This window comes from Hemiscyllium ocellatum, chromosome 6 (genome assembly GCF_020745735.1).
Source record: "Hemiscyllium ocellatum isolate sHemOce1 chromosome 6, sHemOce1.pat.X.cur, whole genome shotgun sequence".
Lineage (NCBI taxonomy): Eukaryota > Metazoa > Chordata > Chondrichthyes > Orectolobiformes > Hemiscylliidae > Hemiscyllium > Hemiscyllium ocellatum.
The window spans coordinates 4,858,651-4,875,132 of record NC_083406.1 but is presented as its reverse complement, the minus strand read 5'-3'; the positions used below and the strand labels follow the sequence as shown (position 1 = coordinate 4,875,132).

The window sequence follows — 16,482 nt, the reverse complement described above, 5'->3', positions numbered from 1 at the left end:
TGAGACAGTATAAATTAGAAATAAAACAAACTATCTGTCCAGTTGAAATTTTAAAGAAGTGAGCTTCTTAAAGCATATTTAAAAGAAAAAAAGCTTGTTTTAAAACTGTGGAAATGCACTTCAAGAGGATGTGGAGGAGCTGGTATTGGACTGGGATGGTCATAGTTAAAAATCACACAACACCAGGTTATAGTCCAATAGGTTTATTTGGAAGCACAAGCTTTTGGGGTGTTGCTCCTTCATCAGGTGGTTGTGGAACATAAGATCATAAGATACAGAATTTATAGCAAAAGGTTACAGTGTCATACAGTGGTATATTTAACAAAGCTGGATTGTTAAGTCTTAAGCTAGTGCTTCCAAATAAACCTGTTGGACTATAACCTGGTGTGTGATTTTTAACTTCAAGAGGAAAAACCTATTTACAATAATGAAAATTTTAATAATTCATTTTTCTTTTACCTGAAACAAATATAAATCCAATTATAATGTGTTTTGAATTTTTTTTGATATATGTAATATTAAATCCTGCCAGAATTCATCAGCTAATTCATACCATAGTGCAAATCATAGTGCAAAGTCCTTTCTAAGCTTTTGAAATTATGTGGTTGTCTGTGCTTTCAAGATATCGTTACACATTATTGGTGTTCTGTAGACTGTGTCACAAATCCAAGTATTCTTGAGTCCTGAACCTCCTTCCAGCTTTGGCTTAAACATGGACAAAAAGCTGAATTCCAAGTGAGGTGAGAATGAGAGTCCTTGACATCAAGACCACATTCAATAAGCGTGGCATTAAGGAGCGCTAGTTGAGCAGGAGTCAGTGGAAATCAGGGGGCACACTTTCCACTGGTTGGTGTCATACCTCACAAATTGGAAGGTAGTTCTGGCTGTTGGAGATCAGAGTCAAGATTGTGGTGCTATAAAAACACATCAGGTCAGGCAGCATCCAAGGCGCAGGAGAACTGATGCTTTGGGCATTAGCCCTTCTTGTTGGAGATCAGTCAATCATTACCAGGACATCGCTGCAGGAGATCATCAGAGTCATGTCCTAGGTCCACCCATCTTCAGCTGCTTCATCAGTGTCATTCCTTCTATGATAAGGTCAGAAATGAGGGGTTTCACTGATGATTGCACAATGTTCACAATTTGTGACTCCTCAGATATTAATGCAGTCCATGTCCGAATACAGCAAGACTGGACTACAACCAGCTTGGGCTGAAAGGTGGCAAGTAACATTTGTGCCATGCAATTGGTAGGCAATGACTAACTTCACTAAGAGATCATATAACCACTACCCTTTGACATTCAATGGCACTACCATCATTGAATAATCCACTAACAACATTGGATTCCCATTGACCATTCAGCTGGACTAACCACATGCATACAGTGGGTATAAGAGCAGGTCAGACACTAGGAATAGTGCAGTGAGTAACTCACCTCCTGACTCTCCAAAGACTGTCCACCAGCTACAAGGCACAAGACAGGAACGTGGTGGAATACTCCCCACTGGGCCTGGATGGGTGCAGCTCTAACAACACTCAAGAAGCTTGACAACATCCAGGACAAAGCAGCCCGTTTGTTTGGCACATCCCCAAGCATGCATTCCCTCCACCATTGATGCTCAGTAGCAGCATTATGTACAGGTCAATCAGCTATAACGCGCATTTCGCAAACATGAATTCGCTGTGACATGATTGATGAATTGGGAGCACTGTTTCTGAAGCATGAAATTTTAAGTGCTGTTTCTAAAGCGTGATTTTTTTCACTAATGCGGGGTTGGAGAATGCAACCATTGCATTATAGAAAAACAACCTGTACCATCTCCAAGATGCACTGTAGAAATTCACCAAAAGTCCTTACTTAGCACCTTCCAAATCCATGACCAATGCCATCTCTAAGGAGAAGGGCAGCTGATACATGGGAACACCACCACTTGCAAGTTTCCTTCCAAGTCACTCACCATCCTGGCTTGAAAATATACCAGCATTCCTTCATTGTCGCTGAGTCAAAATCCCAGAATTTCCCCTCATGACATTTTGGGTCTATGTACAGCATGTGGTCTGCAGCAGTTCAAGAAGGCAGCTCACCCCACCTTTTCAAGGGGCAACTAGGAATGGGTAATAAATGCTGGCCAGCTAGCAATACCCATGTCCCATGAGTGAATAAAAAAGAAAAATCAGTGTAAGCTTGTAAGATCCTAGAACTGTTTCACTGGGCTGGACTGTACAAAGGTTTATTGTCCACAGTCCATGCTTTTTCTTGGCTGTTTCAACCTATTTTTAACATATAGGATGATGACTCTTTAATGAGTATGAGACAGGATGTAGATGCATTTCCAGGCAGAAGCCCAGTGATCAGTGGTCATATTGCAGGAGTCCTGCAAAGATGAGGCCTGAAAGTAATGTAAGTCTGGGACCACTCTAGGTTCAGGTCGGTAGGCTTTGACTGAGTAGGTGAGGGCATGTTGGTCAGAACGTAGGAAGTACACTTTGGAAAGACGATGTTGTTGGGATGCTGGTGTAATGCTCTGCTTGGCACATTCCCATTTCACTCAGCAACAGCCCACCGAGCTAAATCTGTCACAGATTGTCTCTACATACAGCACATGGACTATAGCAGATAAGAAGGCAGCTCACCCCACCTTTTCAAGGGGTAACTAGGAACAGACAATAAATGCTGGCCCAGCTGGTGACACCCATGTCCTATGAGTGAATAAAAAAGATAAATCAGTGTAAGATTGTAAGATCCTATTATTGTTTCACTGTCTCACAGCTGCATATTTGTTGTCAGCCTCTTCTGTCACTTGTTAAATCAGAGCTGTGGCAAAATGAAGTCCATTATTGGACATTGATTGCCAATTTGAGCGTAACCTGTAAGGGAAGATGGTAGCATGGCATTCTATCTTATTGGTTTGCCTGCCTGCTTTGCTATCCAAAGGGGATAATAAAGTTCAGCCCATAGTGTTTGGGCATCAGAATCTGAAAGACGCATCGCAACTTCAGTTCCATATCTGAACTACCAAACATCCTGGTATTTCCATTAAATTTAACATGCTTATTCTTATTTTAAGTTTTAATTAAGTTGAAACACAAATATATATAAATTCTAAAACTGATGTTAATTGTTGACAATAATTAGAGACATCTCACAACTTTGCGAGCCAAGTAACAGTGAATAGGATTTACAAACATTTTACGCCTGTTTATTCCTTCACAAATTATAGCTGTCAGACTATAAATATAATGGTCCAGAATGTGATTTTCATTATTACCAAGAAAGTAAAAAACAAAGTTATTAACATTTACTTCAGACATAACTGATTAACTGAATTCTTTGAAGAATCAAGTAAAATATGTACTGAACAGATACATTTTTTTGGATGGATAGTGATCTGTGTACTTGTATTTAATAAGGTCAACCCACATCACAATTGCAGTCTCAACACGAGCTCACAGGCATATCCTATAAGGCTGAGCTATGATTTATCAGGATTACCATCAAAGTTCATCTGCAAAGAACCTAGGATGTCAGGACGGACATTGCTTTTTACGATGGGGAGTTTTTGTTTATTTCAATAATTGTTGGAAACTTCAATTAAGTAAAAATAAAAGATGGTGGCTTCTGCTTACTTTACCAAAGATAACGCTTTCTTAGTCCAGTTTCTTGAATAAAAAAATCATTCTCAGGGTATGCGTATAGCTGACATTTGTCGCTGATTGCTAGTTTGGACAACCAGTGAACATGGTAAAATATTTTGAAGTAACAAAGACACTGCAGGGCTAGAACATTGAAACGTTATAGTGGTGTAGAATTACATCAATGATATACACCACAGGTCTCCACCAACACATTTGCCAACAACAGCATTGTACACGCACATTTCACAGCCAAAAAGGATAATTCTCCTGCATGAGGGATAAGACCTTGAATGAATGATTGCAGTTACTTCCTGATAGAATAGCTCTAAAGATACATGTTGAACATGTGCATTTGAGGAATTTTGTTGTCAAGCTGTTGTCATGCCATTTTTGTTGGAATAACCTGTTGTTATGATCCAAGTTGATGTTATTACTAGACAAGCCTGGTCTCAAGCAAAAACCTGCCTTGATAGATCATACTTTTATTTGTTTTGGTTTTAACTAAGTAGTCAGTTTCTGAAACATAAGTATTCAATCCTTCAACAGTAAAACAAAATAAATGAAGTTAAATAGAATAATCTAAACTGTCTACTTATAATACAAATTCAGAGATTTTAAAACATAGGTAAAAGTATAATCGCAAAACATACTTTTGTATGTTAAGTAAAAAACAACTTTTGTATGATACCCAAACCACACCATTCCTGCTACAGTACCCAAAATACCACTTATACGAACCTCACTTCAGAGCCCCTGTATCTGATAACTATATGTGTTTATGACACTTCTACTTCAGTTTTTAGCCTGGATATGCAGGTAACTTCCTGAATCTATCATACACCTGCTTAAATGTACTCAGTTTTAAGCAACCTTTTCAGGGTTTTACACAATACCTCTGGTCTCGGGCTAATTCTTCAGTTTAACCTAGTTTATTAGATAAACTTCTATTCTAGGAGCACTGCTGTTTACAGAATTGCTCCAAACTCAAACATATAAGTTAAAATAAAAAGCTATGGGGTTTTACATAACTTTAAAAAGAAGGCTGTAACAAACATTAAGATGCCATTATTTACCTCGCTGGGTCACAAAGCAGTTGAAAATAAACAAAAGTCATTGGTGGTGCAGAAAACTCATTCACTCTATAGTCAGACCTCAAAAACTGTATTCACAAGAAATTGCCACGGCTCGAAAAATATCTAGAAGTTAATTCTTAACTTCGCGTGCAGAAAACTCATTGGTTAATAACTCATTAAAAAAAACCCAAAACCAAACTTACAGTAAATGACATTTAAAAAAAGACACACATTATGTGAGGTAAAAACAATGACTGCAGATGCTGGAAACCATATTCTGGATCAGTGGTGCTGGAAGAGCACAGCAGTTCAGGCAGCATCCAAAGTGCAGCGAAATCGCATTTCGGGCAAAAGCCCTTCATCAGGAATTATATGACACTGTTTTTAGCCATATTAGCCATTCAGCACTTTTCTGTGATCAGATTAGTCCATATACAGGTAATCAAGCCATTCTTTAGGTGAATCAAAGTGTAGGGGAGTCCAAAACAGAGAGGGCATAGATTTAAAATGAGATGGGACCTCAGGGGCAACTTTTTCACATAGAGGGTGGGACATGTATGGAATAAGCTGCAGGAGGAAATGGTGGAGGGTACTTGACAAGGTAATTTTCAATTTGCTAGTGAGTAATAAAATTGGCATTGCAAGATGGGCGACATTTTCAGAAGTTGCATTATTTTTCTTTCCATTCATCAATCTGAAAATTACCCTTTGGCGTAAATAGAAAATTTGCTGAATATGGTCTTTCAAAATGTTATTTAAAATCTGATGCAGAAAAACACTGCACAACAGCCTATTCAACACACTGCTTTAATGAAGAATTTAAAGATGAAAAGTAAAGAATAATCAATAAAGGACTACAAGAGCTCTTCAGAGATAATTGAAGTCAGAGATTCTGCTGCCTGCTGGGAGAAGAATAAATATGAGTAAAAATTGGGCAGAATAGATTTGGTATTTTGTAACCTCAGCTGAATCACTCCATGTGTCTGATGTCATGCTCATCTATATGAGTGAAGGAAATCCCTAACAAGTACTTCACACTATCCTTAGAATAGTAACAATAATCATCATAGAATGGCACAGAGGAAAATCAGGTTCATGACATCAAATGGGAAGGGAGACAGTGTGGAGAAAAGAGCATAACTATCCTGCTTTTGGGAGTTTGGAGAGGGTGGGAGTGATGGAGATTGGAAAGCCATAGAAATATAGCACTCTCATTACTCAGCCCCATTTCTCAGTATAAAATCAATAGCAAACAGGACAGTGGAGTGGGCATCCTACATGTAACAAATCTCACCCAGAGGTATGTTGTCCTGCATGTTGGTGTAAGCATCAATAAAGACATTGAGACCCTTATCCAAAAAAGATGCTAGGATCTCTGCACAGGCCTGGTCTACACATGGCCTAAACCTGAAAAGAATTGATACAGACTGAAAATAAAATGGTAATGTTTTAAAAAATACCTCTTATAGAGTGGGAAGGTTATTTCCTCCAAGTCCACATTAAAACCTTGATTTTTCACAGCCTGAAAAAGTTATATACCTTAAATACTGCAAAGTATCACAATGTCCTGAGTATTTATATTGTAAATAAAGTATAACAGTGATATGTATACACCCCAGCATTATGTTTCTATTACTTACATTTTTTTACATTAATTTTAGGACTGTAATGTTTTTACCTAGTTTTTTTCCAGCATGTTGACATCTTGAATTTCTACTTCATCAGCGTTTACTCTTGATCAACTAGAACATTTGATCAACTAGCATATTCCTGATCCCATAGTTGTTGTATAGTAAAAGGTTTGCTATATTTGGTTTGTGCAATTGTGACCAGAAATGGATTCCAGAGGTCATCAACTTGAGAACAACTCTGTATTTGGTTCCTTGGGTGCTGAACAGCTTGTGTGTGTGAATTATACGGTGAGAAGCTTTCTGACCTCTGGAAGGGAAGGCAGTCCACCTAGTTCTCTGTGTTAAAGGTACTAGAATTCTGATGAAACCCGAGTAAAAAATGAGGTCTGCAGATGCTGGAGATCACAGCTGAAAATGTGTTGCTGGTTAAAGCACAGCAGGTCAGGCAGCATCCAAGGAATAGGAAATTCGACGTTTCGGGCACAAGCCCTTCATCAGGAATGAGGAGAGTGTGCCAAGCAGGCTAAGATAAAAGGTAGGGAGGAGGGACTTGGGGGAGGGGTGATGGAGATGTGATAGGTGGAAGGAGGTCAAGGTGAGGGTGATAGGCCGGAGTGGGGTGGGACCCCACCCCACTCCGGCCTATCACCCTCACCTTGACCTCCTTCCACCTATCACATCTCCATCGCCCCTCCCCCAAGTCCCTCCTCCCTACCTTTTATCTTAGCCAGGCACACTCTCCTCATTCCTGATGAAGGGCTTGTGCCCGAAACGTCGAATTTCCTATTCCTTGGATGCTGCCTAACCTGCTGTGCTTTAACCAGCAACACATTTTCTGATGAAACCCAGTTATTTTCTCCCACTAGAGCTATTGCCTTTAATCAGTAAGTAAGAGGCTTTTCAGTTAGATTTCCAATTGCCCTGTGTCTTGTATGAAGAAGTGAAAAAATGTATAGAAAATAATGAAGAACATAAAGTCTTGGCAAGCCAAAAGGATCATCTCAGTGAACCCTGTGGATTTGTGCTATTGAACTGTGGTTCTGAGACTTTACCCCTCCAGCTATAACACCAGTTTATTTTTGTTCATCTGTATCTACTTGTGTGTATAGGTGTAGGAGGTTTAAAAGGAAGTCAGTGTTTAACAAATATAGCCATATTAGTTATTTACATATAAAACATAGGAATAGGAGTCAGCCATTCAGCCCCTTGAGCTGTTCCACCATTCAGTGAAATTATGGCTGATCTGCAGCCGAACTCCACATACCTGTCTTTGGCTTTTATCCCTTAATACTTATGCTGAACAAGAAATTATAGATCTCGGATTTAACATCTACAACAGATCCAGTATCCACTGTCCCTTGTAGAAGAGAGTTCCAAACATCTCCCACCCTTTGTACGTAGAAGTGCTTCCTGACATCTCTTCTGAATGGTATAGCCCTCATTCTTGACTCCCCAACCAATGGGAGTGGTTCATCTTTATCTATCCTGTCTTTTCTTGTTAATATTTTAGAGACATTATCAGATTATCCCTTAACCTTCTAGAATCAACAGGTCTAATTTGTATAATCTTTCCCATAAATTAGCCCTGACGTCCAGGGTTAAGTTCTTGTAAACGTACATTGTGTTCCCTGCAAAGCCAAAATATCCATCCTACGATAAGGTGCTCAAATCTGTTCACAGTACTTCAAATAGAATCTAACCAGGCTTCTGTGCAGCTGCAGCTTAACTTCTACATTCTTGTACCCCAGTCCTCCATTAGCTTTTTTGATTACTATCTGCACCTACTTGTGACATTTTAAAGATTTATGCAGCTGAACCCCCAAGTCTCTTTGAACATCCATTGTATTTAACTTCATGCATTTAGAAAGCATCCTGATCCATCCTTTTTCAGTGCAAACTGGAGGACCTTACACTTGCTGACATGGAATTCCATCTGCCACAGTTTTGTCCATTCACTGAGTATCAATATCCCTTTGTAAATTTATGTTGTCATCTACAGAGTACAATGCCACCCAACTTTGTGTCATCAGCAAATTTGGGTAAGTGACTTTCTCTGCCATTATTCAAGTTGGTAAAAACTAAAGTGAATAATTGAAGACCCTAATACTTGTGAGACAGCACTAGTCAATCTGAGTACCTACCCATTATCCCTACTTTCTGTCACCTGTAACTCAACAAGTTTCCCAGCCATGACTTTAATTTGCTCTCAATCCTATGGGCATCTACCTTAGTTACCAGTCTCTTTATCAAATACCTTCTGGAAGTCCATATAAACAACATCCATAGATATTATTTTATCCATTACCTTAGTCAACTCTTCAAAAATTCAATGAGGTTTGTCAGGCATGACCTACTTATCATAAATTCACGCTGACCTCTCCCTGATTAAGTGAAAATTTCAAGGTGTTCAGTTATTCTATCCATAAGTACAGACTCCAACAATTCTCCACCATAGATGTCAGGCTCACTGGCCTGTCATTCTCTGGGTTTCCTCTTGTGCACTTCTTAAAATGGAGAGTGGCATGTGCAATTTTACAGACGGCTCACGCATTTAGGGAACTCTGAAAGATTTGTTCCTTTACTTCCTTTAACATTCTGGGATGGAAACTGTTAGGTCTCAGGGATGTTTTACCCTGTATTTCCATTAATTTCTCCATTGCCAATGTTTTACTTTGGTTAATGTTATTCACTCCCTGCCCCTGATCTGCTCTTCATTTCATCTGAACTTACAGCAAGCTATCCTTCTTTTCTACTGTAAATCTCGAGGCAAAATAATAGTTCACCATATCTGCCATTTCCCCTTTGTCAGTGACAATATCCTCTCTCAGTCTTCAGCGAACCAACAAGTTACAAGTTCCATGCTGTACATCTCTCTGACTCTATGACTCCAATTCATTGCATAAATAGAAATAAATGAGATCAGTGTGACATGCAACAAAGTAATCATAGCTGTGGTCTGAAATATTCAAGAGTTCTTGACATTTTGGAAGGGGAGGAAAATAGGAAAATGGGGTGGGGTGACTCTGTAAATAAAGAATAACATCAGTAAAATAGTGAAAAATTGTCTTGGTTCAGGGAATCAGTTTGTATGAAGTAGCAAAAGATATAAATCATCAACTTGAGTTTAAGGATTCCCTGATTGTAGGTACCTACCCTGTAGGACAGAATCTAAATCATGAAATAATGGTGACTCATTGGAAAGATATTGCAATAATTGGGGGTGATTTCAATCTTAATGTAAATTTAACACAGCAGATTTGCATGGAACATGAATTGTTAAGGTATATTCAGGGTAGTCTTTTAAAGTAATAGATTCTGAAATCAACCATAGAATATTTGTTTTAGAACCGGTGATGTATAATGAGACAGAAATAATTAATGTTATAATGGTAAGGATGATCATAACATGCTAAAATTTCACACTATGTTTGAGGATGAAAGACATGTATCTGAAAATAATGTCTTAAACTTAAATAAAGACAATTGCAAGAAAAGTCTGCTCACATGGAATGGAAAAATAGGTTAAAAGATAAGCTGACAGAAATGCAGTGGTAGACATTTAAGGAGATATTTCAACAAAGGTATATTCCATTGAGGAAAATAAACTCCTTGAGAAGGATATACAATTTATAGCTAACTAAGGAGTATAAGCACGATATGAAATTGAAAGGAAAGAACCACAGAAATAGGAGAAAAATACAAGACTAGAGGTAGGGAGAAACTTAAAATAATCGAGAGAAAATGTACAGAGAAAACTAATTGCCAAATGGCTGCAAAGTCCCTGAGACTTGAAAACCTGCATTCTTGCGTCTTAAAGAAAATGGTTGCACAGTAATAATGCATTAGTTATAATTTTCCAAAATCCCTTGGTTTTGTAAATGTTCCAGACTGTAAAGCTGCAAATGTAATACTGCTATTCAAGAAAGGTGTCAGACAGAAAACTATCCAACATCTGTCAAAGTAAAATGCTCAAATCTATTATTAGGGAAGTAGTAGTGAGACGTTGGGAAAATCGTTACAAAAACTAGCAGAGTCATTATAGCTTTGTGAAAAGAAAATCATGTTTAATAAATTTCTCATAATTATACAATAGACTTCGCTGCTTCTTCGGCAAGATTTCAGTTACCTTTTCCAACATCTCGTCCTTTAATTTAATGTTCACCTTTACGCTTCTGTGAAGTCCCTTGGACTTTATTTCTGCATCAAAGACAATAAATTAATTGTTAATTTCTTGAGGTCAGTGTGCTGTAAGGGACAATTTAGTGAAAATCTGATTGGAATTGCTTTCAGATGAGCATTTTTAGAGTTAGAGTGAATGATGGCCTTTTGAGTGTGAAATAACAGAGAGACATTGATGACACTAATCCTTGCGGAACGCAATAAATCATTAACCTTCTCCCTGAACTGCTGTGCTTTGCATCTTACCCAGGACACCAGCACTGACCTGGGACACTATCTGTGTCCAGGCTAATTGTATCTGGTGTGGCAGCTGCCTGTGAGGGGTTGCAGGCTATGGCACTACCTCCTCTCCACTGCTCTGTCTAGCACCTCCAGGAGTGAACCTATCTTTTGGGGCATATTTTCAGTGATAATGATTGAACACCAGTGTACCCAAAGTCGTGTGCAACTGGACTTTTAAGTGTGGTGCCAGTGACATAAGCACCCAAAGGTCCTTTTAATGTCAGGTACTTGCAACTGTCCTCCCACGCAACACCATGAGAAGTGCGCCAAGGAGCCTTTTGCATAATTAATGAGATTTAGAGTGGAAGGTTGAATGAGAAAACTTACTCTGGCTCTTGGCAGAACCAGGTGCCATGAATCTCACTCTTAAACATTTTAATTTTAAATGGGAAAATTCTGCCTGGTGTTTTGGTATCATAAACAATATTGTATTTATGCAATGCCCTTAAGATAGTAAAATGGCCCAAGGACTATGTCGAAGTATAATGAGACAAAACTGAACCAGTGTGAACTTAACAAAAACAGAAACTCAGCAGGTTTGGCAGCATCAGTGGAGAGAAAGCAGAGTCAGTTTTGCAGGTCCAGTGACCCTTCTTCAGAACATAGAATGATAGAACCCCTACAATGTGGAAGGAGGCCATTCAGAAACTCTGAACAGCATCCTCACCCAGCCCCAACCCCCACCATATCCCTCTAATCCTGCATTTACCAGGGCTAATCCACCTAGCCTGCACATCCCTGAACAGTAAAACAATTTAGTATGGCCAATCCACCTAACCTGTACATCCTCAAACTATGAGAGGAAGCCAGATCATCCAGCAAAAACCCACACAGATATGGAGGAGAACATGCATTCAGTCACCCACAGCTGGAATTGAATCCAGGTTTCTGGCACCATGAGACAGCCGTGCTAACCTCTAAGCCATTGTGCCACCCAGTTCTGGGACAGTTGATCAAAAGCTTCATTTAAGAGACATGCTTTGATAAGGCTTTTCATTTCTCTAAAGAGACATCTAAAGATCATTTCTACATGGGCATTCTTCTCATGTCTCTTGGGGGATCAAACTGAAGGGACATCTTTCTAGGATAGTCACCTATAATTTCAGTTAAACAATCAGGAGAAATGTCTTTACCTAGAGGGTTGGAAGCATGTGGAACATGCCCCTTCATGGACCAGTTAACTCAACTTGCATTTTGTCTCTACACGTAAGCGAGGTAAAAGCACCAACCTTCTCAAAACTTGCTAAAATGCACCAAGGTGAAAGGAAGAGAAGAATTTTCAGGAGAGTAAGACTTTTCAGACACGAGATGGTGGAGGAGGTTACACAGAATTTATAGCAGGATGAAACAGGGCATTCAGGCCAACTGGTCTCAGTTGCTGTTTGTTCTTCACAAAAATCTCCTCCCATCAAACTTTACCTCATTGCAGCAGAATAATCATGGGTCACATGGTGGTTTAGTGGTTAGCACTGTTACCTCACAGTGCCATGGACCCAGGTCCGATTCCAGACTCGGGTGACTGTCTGTGAGGAGTTTGCACGTTCTCCCTGTGTCTGCTTGAGTTTCCTCCTCCACTCCAAAGGTGTACAGATTAGGTGCATTGGCAATGCTAAGTTGCCCATAGTGTTCAGGGATGTGTAGGTTGGGTGTATTAGTCAGGGTAAATGTAAAGTAATAGGGTAGGAGGATAGGTCTGGATGGACTTGTGGGCATGGAGGGCCTGTTTCCACATTGTAGGGATTCCAATCTTCTGATCCTTAGTTACCACAATAGAGAGGGACTCAAAGCCACTGTAAGTGAACATGAAATAGAACACGGTGATGATCATGCCAGAAGGAAGGCTAGCAAAAATAGTATGTTTTAGAATGTAGCATGACCAGAGCAAGACTGGAAGAGACTGTGCAAGGCTACCTTTTACAGTAGTGTGGCTTTGTATTACATATGTTTTCAGTGGTCAGAACAGAGGGCTGTAAGTATTCAGCAACAATGTTGGCAGAGGAATAATCTATCCAAAATCATACATGTATATCTTTCCAATTCACTTTTGTTGGCATACCTTTTTGTTCAAAAAAGTAGGGCATGAAGTGTGTGGATTTTCTCCTTAATTTATACAGTACCTGTAGTCGCTTTTAAGTTATTTAATGCCTAGTATTATGGAGATGCTGGTTTTCCCTTTCAAAATGCTTTCAGTATCATTATTCTCAAAACAGCTATTAACAGCACTACTGATGTGTGTTGCCACAGTATGCACTGTGCCATGATTGAGAAACACAGTATTTTTGTTGTTCAAATTTCTCTTGCCTAGGAAGATGAAAGGATATTACATGCTGTTAAATAGCTGCATTGTTCATTCATTTATGTAATTAAAGAAGTGTGGGCTTTTCAAATTTTAAAATCATCTAATAAAATAAGATGTTGTTTATTATCAGGTGTTTGACTTCCCTTTTCTGTTTAATCAAGTAAATAGTGCCACTTGCCTTGTGATAGCCTATGCCTCCTCTTGTTTCGTATGTATCAGCTACATCAGTTCGGTATGAAAAGGTTTGATGATATAGTTGTAGTGAGGACAATGTTGGATTTTCTTTTCTTTACACACAGTTAAATTTAGTAGCTTTATTGCAATTTGCAACTGGATTAGAGCCAGTGTCTCAATTTCCATGCATACTTGAGTACTGATATAACAGTTACAAAATGTACCCTCTTTGATATTATCTTTTTGCATGTAGACACTTCTGTAATAGTGTAACAACTAACATAAATGCATTTTCTCTTCTGAGAAAATCAAAGCTATATATAAAAACAAATCTGTGCTGTCGACAATATTTATGATTATGGGAAAAACATAGGAGGTATTGTTAGTAAGTTGCAGATGTCACCAAAATTGGAGTTGTAGGCAGTGAAGAAGGTTATCTCAGAGTACAACTGGATCTTGATTAGATGGGCCAATGGGTTGAAGAGTGGCAGATGGAGCATCGGATGGTGAGGGGTGATCTTATAAAGGTTTATAAAATCATGAGGGGCAGTACTTTTCCCGAGGTGAGGGAGTCCAAAACTAGAGGGCATTGATTTAAGGTGAGACGGGAAAGATTTAAAAGGGATATAAGGGACAACATTTTCACAAAGAAGGTGGTGCATGTATGGAATGAGCTGCCAGAGGAAATGGCAGAGGCCAGTACAATTACAACATTTAAAAGGCACCTGGATGGGTACATGAATAGGAAGGGTTTAGTGGAATGTGGGCCAAATGCTGGCAAATGGGACTAGATTTATTGAGGATATCTGGTCACACCATTTCTGTGCTGTATTTTCTATGACGCTATATAAAGACTGCTTTAAGGAATAATGGTCTCGGAGAGAGAAACATGGGCTGAATTTTCCCATATTTTGGTGAGGATTTTTTTGAATGGTCTCTTCAGCACCCTGACATGGAATCATGAAGGAGGGCCATAAGTTTTGCTACTGTTGGGACTTCTGTGGCGTTCATGCTGCTGTCACATCATTTGAGGTGCTGCAAAGTAGAAATTATCCCTCACTCTGTTGTCCTGTATCAGCATCCTGAAGGAAATGACCCAGAAAGGAAAGTAAACTCCACAATTTGCTTGAGGAGAGACTGGAGGCCCTAGTGGATGGGTAGTGTTAAAGAGGACTGTGCTTTTTCCTGCTGACCAGGAAAGGAGGCTACGCCACCAGGCTAACCAACTGGAAACAAGATGTGTAATTGCAGTGTCCCAGCTGAAGGGTACAGGAGTGCAGGAAAAAGGTTCATGATCTTCTGCACTCTGCAAGAGTGACAGGATAATGAGAGGAGATCTAATTGAGGTAAGAGATGGTGAAGAGTACTGACAGATCAGATGTGGAGAGGGTGTTTCCTCATCTCGGGCAATCTAAATGAGAGATCAGAGTTTCAGGAGAAGAGGTAACAGATTTCAAACAGATGAGAAAGTGCTTCCCTCAAAGAGTCAGTAATCTGCAATTCACTACTCCAGAATGCAATGGGAGACAGGACACTAAGAATATTTGAGGAAGGGATGAGCTGATTTTTAATTAGTAATGGGCTGTAGGGTTATGGAGAGTGGAGAGAAAAATGTAGTTGAGGCCAAAATGAGATCAGTAATGTTTATATTGAATGGTGAAGCAGACTTGGGGGACTAAATTGCCTATTCCCGGTTCTTGTGTTCTTAGGTGTGACATTGTTATAGCACTGTGCCATCCACTAATATGTCCACACCTTTGACTTATGTGCTGTGACCTGTCCTTGTGCACTGAAAAGCAATGCAAGCCACAAAGGTTATCAGCCTCTATGTAAGCACAAAGTGAATGAGCACAAAGAGCTAATGTTTGATGTTTCACAGCAAACAAAGTGACCTGGCAGAACATTGCAAGTCATCAGTGTCCCTGAGTTCCAAAGTGAAGTCCCTAAAGACTAAAATGGCTTCATGAGTTGATGAGAGTAGGCATGATGAAGTGGTGAGTGTAGTAATTTGGCAGTGTCAACTTGTGTGGATGAAATTTGGAGAACAGTCGATGGATCATGCCTGGGTGTTCTGGTAAACGTGCCGCAAGGTACTTCTGTAACTTACATCTCAAGGTTTTCAGCAACTATCTTTTTCTTTGGATACAGAGATGAGAAATAAATGCTGCTTAAAAATGAGATAACCAACGCTAATGAGATGCAAATACATGGAAATAAGGTAGTTGCCACTCATTATCAGGATTCTAAACCTGATGGGGAAGTTGGAAATTCTTTCCTTGACGTTAAGATGCTGATTTTTATCTTCACTTTTGTTATATTTTCCCATATTTCACAACATTGCCGATGTTGTTCAAGGAAGTTGAAAATTCCGCCCTAACTCTACGTAACTTCAATTTAACAATTTTTAAATCTGTTTTTTTAATTCCTGCAAAACAAAATTATACAAAGATTTTGGCACAGGCAAAGGAAGATTTTTAAAATGTTTTATCAACAACATATAAATGGCAGTATTATCAGGTCAATTACCTGGCATTTTTAAATTAAATTAATTAGAATTAAGTCAAATTTCCATTGAGCAAAGTAGTGACTTTATGATTTATAATGCACTTTATGATTGGGAAATTTATTTGTATATCTTTGAATATCCAGAACCTGATATACATCTCAACCTTGAGATGCAATCAGCTCAGTTTCCATTCAGAGCAGGGAAATCTCAAAGGGAAACATAATGGGAAGGGTCCAAATAATTCTGCTATCTCCCAGCAAATGACTCCAAGCATTGATAATAGCTGAAAGCAGACTGCAAGAATAAAATTGGTGTTGCTGTCAATTTTATTTTCTCCCTGATATTTATTCCTATTGAAGGTAACTGTTACAGCCTTGCAGTGCTTGTTTTGTATTTCCATCCAACCCCATCTTCACTTTCTTCTATGTCCACTAAATTAGTTAAGGTGGAAAATTAGAATAAATTTGATAACTATACAAAAATAGTGGATAAAGAAAATTAAAATCTGCCTTCAATTTAAAATAAAATTTACAGCAATCACGAGATAATGTAGATGCTAAGTCAGCATGAGGCAGAACAAAATCCTCTTGCACGTTCAGAGCCAAGTTGAAAATGGATTTTTTTTTAAACACCAGTTAAAAAGACAGATAAACTTTTCCTGACCAAGGATGAAGGAGTAAAAAATGGACTTGGGGACCGA

At 39.0% G+C, this 16,482-nt stretch overlaps 1 protein-coding gene across 2 annotated transcripts in view; it reads left to right on the top strand.

The window, feature by feature from the left end:
* LOC132816350 (protocadherin-17-like) overlaps positions 1–16,482 on the top strand; it is a 126,100-nt gene that overhangs the window by 30,523 nt on the left and 79,095 nt on the right. Inside the window, exon 4 of one of the 2 annotated variants that reach the window (XM_060825804.1) lies at positions 3,414–3,489. The exons of the other annotated variant lie outside the window; for it this stretch is intronic. Coding sequence (XP_060681787.1) covers positions 3,414–3,481 — 68 coding nt within the window. The 3' untranslated portion in view covers positions 3,482–3,489. Of the gene's footprint in view, positions 1–3,413; positions 3,490–16,482 lie in introns of those variants that run through there. 2 annotated transcript variants of the gene reach the window in all.